Genomic DNA, 7,426 nt, shown 5'->3' on the forward strand with positions numbered 1-7,426 from the left:
TGGTCTTAAATAATCAATAAGAAAGTATAGGAATTTTCAATGATTATGTTAAACCGAATTTAAGATATTAATTTACTGTAATGTTTTTAACTCTGAGAAATGGAGATAAACTATCATGAAAACCTTGATATTTTTAATGTTTTATTTACATCACGAAAAAGTAGATTTTTTTAATGATATGCCAGAATATTTGATAGAAATGTAAATGGGTATGAAATTTCGAAGTTGAAATAACGTGACATATTTTATTAACACTAGTACAAAACTTCTTCTTTGTCATGACAGCAGTTCAATTACAAACCTTGTAATCCTAAAGCTGTTTAGTCGCTTTCAGTACTCTCGATATTTACAAGCAATAAATGTCTCAATCTTGTAGTTCTCTCAGAATGGATAAGAAATATACTGAACGAAATTGATATGTATATCTATTTGTCTCTAATAAACATATTTATTTTATAAACTATAAACGAAGTCCCCCGCTGCTACAGCAGTAAGTCTTCAGATTTACAACCCTAAAATTAGAAGTTCGATTTCCTCCGGTGGACTCAGCAGATAGCCCCATGTGCCTTTGCTATAATAAAACACACACACATTATAAATGAAAACTTTACATCTTGGTTTCTATTAAATGATATATCTTTCTTTAATAAATATTCCCAATACCAATATTTACCTTCTTAGGTCAAATTAATCTGTAATTTTTTCTAGTTTACCACTGCTCCCATCAAGTTGAACTATCTCTCCAGACTTGAAAAAACTTGTAGCTCCATGAAGTCCAACTATACATGGAAGTCCATATTCACGAGCCACAATAGCACCATGTGAAATCAGGCCTCCTAACTCAGTGGCAACTCCAGAGAGGAGCGGGAAATAAGGGCTCCATCCAATATCTGTACTGTAAGTGACTAATATATCACCAGCTTGTATTTCAGAAGCATTCTCTGAAGAGGTAACCACTCTGGCTGGACCTCGTGCAATACCTTTGTTTATTGGTGTACCTTTTATGAAAGTGGATGAAGAATTGTGTTCCTTTCTGCTTGTTTGCTTTACAGGTTTAGGTATTCCTTGGGTTATTTCAGAGAAGCACAAGGCATCTAACTGAGGGTAAACCCTCCGTCGACGAACTGCCTTAGCAACGAGTCTTGCTGATCGGGTCTGAAGTAATTGTCCAATTTCTTCATGAGTCAAGAAAAACAGTAGGCGAGGATCAGGTAAACGTCCTTCTTTTACCATCAGCGTCGCCAGATGGGTGTAAGCATGGCGTATAACGTTATACATCTTAATCAAAACTGACTTGGAAGTTTCTCTTAGACGCACTCCATTTCTTACCCATGGTAACAGGAACCTCAACACCCATTTTTGCCACCAACGTAAAGACACTTGAAGTTTGGATAATGCTTTTTCTACACTTATTTCCTTTTTCTCTGTAACGTTATGACTAATTTTTACAATTAGACTTTGAATATTTTTGACAAGAGGCTTTGGATCTACTCCCCAGGGAATAGAGTTGACATCGAACTCCTTTACACAACGATGTCCATGCCTACGAAGAAAATTTCGAAATGCCTGTCCTGCTGTTGATTGATTAATGCTTAACCATCTAAGTGCAGTCTCTGGTGACATGCTCAGAAACTCCTCTTTTTCAATTTCATCACTAATAATCAGTGCTAATTTCTTCAAGGCTACTGGTACATTAGCACTTTCAACATTGGTACATGTAGAAAGAAGGTACCCAAAATCTGTAAACACTTTGTCATTCCATTCTTTTTCTACCGATACTAATAATCTTAAAAGAAGTGAATTCCACATCATAGAATTTACAGTACAGCTGTTGTGGCAGGCAATAGGCTTATTGGTAACACCAATAAGATGTTGGCAAATGGACTTATACATAACTTCGGCCTCATTATGATTCGAGGGGAGCTCTTTATCAGCATTTTCTTTCTGTACTTTGCTTAGAAAGTGCTTAGCATTTAGTAAGTCCTTTCCTATAGAGATCAAATACCTTAACTTAAATGATAAAGGTATTTCATTTATGCTGTGCCGTTCCTTGGTACGTTGTTTTAACTCATTATCCCGAAGTAACCGACCTAATATTGCCAATTGACAACCATCAGCCATAGCATTTTCCTCGCTAAAGAATGGGTTGTCAGATATGTTAAAGAACATGTGATTATATTTTCGTGTAAAACATTTAACGTAGTAGCAGGGTAATACTTGATTTGGACAACCGAGGTTAGATAATATTGTCTTCCAGGCAGTCTCAAAACTGTATGATAAAACTGAAAGTCCCAAGGGACTTGTAGCACCAGGCATCACCTCACCAACATTTCCTTTACAGAGACATTCATTTTCGCTTTGAAGAGGAGTATCCATATCATGAATTAATTCAAACTCTGTTTCTGTGTCAGAATATGTCACAGGTCGAGCTTGAAGTAAGTATGTATCTTCACTAAACAAAGCCCATTCAATATCCCTGGGGCTAGAAAAACATTGTTCTACTAAGATACCGACTTCTCCTAAAGCCAAAGCAGTACATTCTGAAAGACACGGTTGGGAGGTGTCTTTGTTTGGTACAGTTTCTTTTATCTCATTATCGGCTTCTACTAAATAGCATATGTTTTTCTTTCCAATGTTAATAGATCGGAATGCTATCTTGTTGGTGTAGTCCCGATCTAAGAAGATAGTGTCAGGTTCAGCAGCAGCAGAGACAACAGTCTCTCCAAGTCCATAATTAGCTGTAATGGTGATTACTGATGGGTTATTGGTCACTGGATCACACGTAAACATAACTCCAGAAACGTCAGCTGGAACCATCTCTTGGATGATCACAGCCATGGGAGAATTTAACAGTTGACCATATTGTCTTTTATACTCAATGGCAGTGAAAGAAAACTGAGAAGCCCAACATTTGGACACACTATCTAAGATGTGGTTTATTCCTTTAACTCCCAAGAAGGTTTCATTCTGACCAGCTGCTGACAGCTCATCTGAATCTTCTCCGGTTGCTGAAGACCTAACAGCAAATCTTAATTTATTTAGATTTCTTCCAAAGATTGACAGCAATTTTTCCTTAATCATTTCAGATATTTCTCCAGGAATCTGGGTAGTACTAACATCAGAAACTATTTGTTCACAGATTCTGTTTAGGTTCCCTGTAACATGACACCAAGCTACCTCCTCTAATTTCGTTATTGCTTCACATAGTTTTCCGTGTTTAATAAATTCTTTATAAGCTGAAGTGGTAACAACCACTCCTTTTGGGACAATGAAAGATTTAGTTTGGCAAGATATTGCAGTTAATTTGGCTAAAGAAGAACCTTTTCCTCCAGTGAGTTTTGTTTGTTGGCAGGATGGACACTCAAAATCTACAACTAGTGGGTTCATCTTAGGAGCTTCTTGACCATTAAAAATATTTAGTGGGTTAATAATGGGAAACTTTCGAGGATTCTTTGTTCTGTAAACAAACATAGAGAGTCCAGTTCCTTCATGATCATTCAGAATAATGTTACAATATTTGATGTGTTGCTCGTTTTTTCCATTGTCAAAGTCACACCAGTGAATTTTCATTTTCACAGCACAGTAATACTCCTTTTGGCCTGCTTTAAAAGTAAATCTGACAAAATGAGGTATTTGCCCATTTTCTGCTATTAAAGGAAGCTTAAAGTTACAGGATCTAATGGGAAAAAGTATGGCGTTAGAATGAAGGTAATGACCATAAACAAGATTGGACACAATTCCTTGTAAAGATGAGGCACAAATGTGGAACATACTACCATTATTAATGAAGCCAAAGAAGTCAACACTACGATGAAATTCGACTGAGGATCCTAAATATCTTCTTTTCATTCCCCATAAGGTAAACTCTTCTTCCAGACCCTCTACAGTAACATTGCCCAGAAGTTGTCCTGCCTGTTCATACACATCCAAGGCTTTTTCCAAGCTGTTTATATCTGGTAAATATCCAGACCATGGTTCTTTGGCTAATGCTTCAGCTACTTCATCTATGCTTATATCATCGGTTAAGTTGTAAATATTAGACATAGCTAACCAAATAAAACTAAACTTAACATGGACTACTTTGGATTTATCGTTACTTTGATATGTTTCTCTCAGAAGACCATTAAAAGAAATTCTCCATTTTCTCATAGCACTCAAACATTTTAACTTTAAACCTCCTCCACAGAAGTTATCATTATCTCCAGTGAATATTATTTGTGTTTGTCCATCAGGATAACTGTAACGTCTGTCGTCAGTTGTCTTTAATAATACCATGACTTCTGCCATTTTGTTCCGTAGTCTGGAGATCTTGACAACTAGACTTTCTCCAGTAGACTTAACTCCGTAGAAAAATATTTCATCTGAATGACCAACTAAATGGTTTGATGACTGTGGTGCCTCCAAAGCTATCTCTTCTTCTGGTGGCATACATCCACACTTCACTAAGTCTGTTAATATATTGAAGTCGTATAGGTCGAATCTGCGTTTGATAATCCATCTTCTGATTTTAAGGTAGAACAAAGCCACAGTCTTTTTTAACCAAAAGGATCTGCCTGCTAAGTTGTACACTCCATGAGTAGGTGGTAAGGCTTTTGTTCTCAGTAGATGGTAGAAACAAAATACGATAATCACTGCAAGGGCTGGCCACATTTGGGCAGTTGTAGTCTTAACTCTTAATGACTAATTTTTTAAAGATTATTTATTCGCGTACTGATGTAACAATCCCTTAGTATAGATAAAATTTCTTACTTTAGACACATCAGCTAGTCACTCTGACAATGAAGACGAAATAGCAAAACTCTATTATGAGTGCTATGTCACGACTGGCTATCACAGGACTTACTGAGTGGGAAGATTTAATTGTTTATAATAAAACTTGATAAGCACTTCCCTTCAAACACAGTCGAAAAATGCAGTTCACAAATACAACTTTTTATTGTAATGTGTTATCATTAGATAACCCCAAAGTCACAAACTCACTCCGTATCAGCTTGTGAAAAGGATAATGATAGATGTAAGCACACTGGGTTTAATCGTAAGTTCTGTCGGTGTGCGCATGTACGGTCTAGATAATATGATGATAAATGTCTGTTTGCTTGATCCCTATAACTACCACTACAATTCAGTGACCTTGGATTATACACGTGGTGAACATCTTATGGAAGTTTGAATAAAGTGATAACTTCGTCCTTTACTTTCCCACTAAAAATAATAATAATGTTGCGTGCTTTTTAAATTTCTGAACATCTATACGAACTTTATCTAACCTTACATTTAAATAATGAACAGCGACTACGTATTTAGCACGTATTCCTTATTCAGTATTTTCAAAACTTGAAACACAAAAACGAACAATTATGATTGATAATTTATGTTACTGATGTCGATAACAATATTGTTCTGAAAGTCTACGTAAAATAGGTTTTTTCATCCTACATGTACTTTTTCTTTAATTACGTGTACGCCCCCAAAAGGTACAATGGTATGTCTTTGGAATCACACCCCTAGAAACCGGGTTTCGGTATCCGTGGTGGAGAGATAGTTTAGTGTGTAGCTTTGTGTTTAGATTTAAACAAGCAATCAAAACTTACTTGTACTTGGGGCAAATTTGCCAATTTATTTATTTTTTGTGTAATTAGTAATGCGATCCAAAATTTGTTCTTTTATACCTAGACAGAGAGAGTCTTTTAGCTGGAAGGAAGGTAAGCAAAGAAGACGTTTACCCTCCATCCCAGTCCCAGCAAACTCACCCAGTTTTAAGTTTAGTTATTTCTTATACTTATAAGAAGTATTCGATGTTTAAAATATCCGTCACACCAAACATGCTCGCCCCTTCAGCCATGGAAGAGTTATAATGTGACGGTAAATCCCACCATTAGTTGGTAAAAGAGTAGCCCAAGAACTGATGGTGAGTATTATGACTAGCTTCCTTCCCTCTGGTCTTTCACTGCTAAATTATGGACAGCTAGCGTGTAGCTTTGCGCGAAAGTAAAACAAACAAGCAAACTAACAACTGACCTGTTAGAAACGTTTTTTTTTTTATTAATGCAAAGCTACACAACGGACTTTTTACATACTTTTCACTGTGAGAAATCGAACCCCGGATTTTAGCGTTGTAAATCTGTAAATAACCGTTGACCCATCAAGAAACCTGCTCATAATATTGGCCTTACTGTAAATGGATTGCTTGTTTGCGTTTTCGTTATGGTAGTTAAGCTAATAAGTTATTACAGATAAAATTTATTGAAAATTATAGGTTCTTTTTTGGAGGGATGCTGTCTATTTGTAGTTTTAGTAAACCGGAATTTCACTGTTTTTTCTAATACTCTTCTTTATAAACGGTAAGCGGTGTCTTGAGTCGGTTTATGACAGAAACTGTGAGATTTTTATGTATTCCTTAAATGTTTTCACGCTTGAGTATTTACATATCAGTGTGTATGTGTCAGATTTGTCGAATAAAGGAAAATAATAAAGATTTTAGAATATTTTCAAAGATTTTTGTTAGACTTAAAATAAATGTAAATACACTTTCAGATGAAAAAACAAACAACTAACACACTGAAATTGCAATAAACTTAACTTTGTTGTACTACGGCCTCCTTTCAACTTTTGTCATTTTTTCTGATAAATCTCATGAAAGTTTAATAAGTTTTGGTTGATATTGCTTGTGTGTGAATAATTTAGAACAACTGTAAACAGAAACTTCCAGTATTAAGAAGGTTGAATTCGAAATGGATGAGCCTGGAAAACGGTAAATGTTCAAAGAATTCTTTTTTTCAAAGGTCGGCCTGCTTTACTCTTCGGAAACATGAGTTTTTTGTGTGTTTTTTTTCTGTATGAGCATCGCATATAAATCTTAAAAGCTAAAAGGCAATATATATATAACACAAGAGAGAAACCTAGTAACTACTTTTAAAATAATTCTTCACTTTGTGTGAGAAAATCTGTAATGTTCTTTGAAGTTCGAACTTTCAATAGTGAAAGTAACATTTCTATAAAACGCTATTTTTATTTCAGTTATAGAATTTTTCCCCTTTCATTTAAGTTGAAAATGGTATATTTCTGTTTAAAATATATGTACAACCTTACATCAAGGTCTTATAGGATAATTTATACTAATCCTTTTTAAAATAATTTCAATTTGAGAATAGGCTGTTGGAGATCTTAATGAGTTTATAAAATCGAATCGAGTATACTAACACCATGTCTGAAGTAAATTCAAGATGTCCTGAGCTCACACAGAATGTCATGTCTCGCTATCCTAATTTTTACTTCTTTTGATTAGTTTATTTTTATTTTTTAACTTACTTCATGTGAGACATGCGAAAGGAGACTAAGACTGATAGATGGTGTACTCCCACCGAAATGTGGGTCCTACTTCCTCAGTCACCTCCAAAACCCAGAGCACATTTTATATCCCATATTT

The 7,426-nt window shown here is 35.3% G+C and overlaps 1 protein-coding gene across 1 annotated transcript; it reads right to left on the minus strand.

The window, feature by feature from the left end:
* Positions 1-217: 217 nt before the first annotated feature.
* LOC143249325 (rifampicin phosphotransferase-like) lies at positions 218-5,041 on the minus strand. The gene is made up of 2 exons (XM_076498953.1): positions 674-5,041; positions 218-571 (listed from the first exon to the last, which is right to left on the minus strand). The coding sequence occupies exon 1, from the start codon at positions 4,648-4,650 to the stop codon at positions 688-690; it is 3,963 nt and encodes a 1,320-aa protein (XP_076355068.1). The 5' UTR covers positions 4,651-5,041; the 3' UTR covers positions 218-571; positions 674-687.
* Between the last annotated feature and the right edge of the window lie 2,385 nt (positions 5,042-7,426).

The sequence above is a fragment of the Tachypleus tridentatus genome, chromosome 4 (assembly GCF_004210375.1).
Source record: "Tachypleus tridentatus isolate NWPU-2018 chromosome 4, ASM421037v1, whole genome shotgun sequence".
In the NCBI taxonomy this organism is placed as follows: domain Eukaryota; kingdom Metazoa; phylum Arthropoda; class Merostomata; order Xiphosura; family Limulidae; genus Tachypleus; species Tachypleus tridentatus.

What these genes read in the sequence shown, in the direction of transcription:
- LOC143249325 (XM_076498953.1), bottom strand. Translation starts at nt 4,650, where the DNA reads ATGTGGCCAGCCCTTGCAGTGATTATCGTATTTTGTTTCTACCATCTA.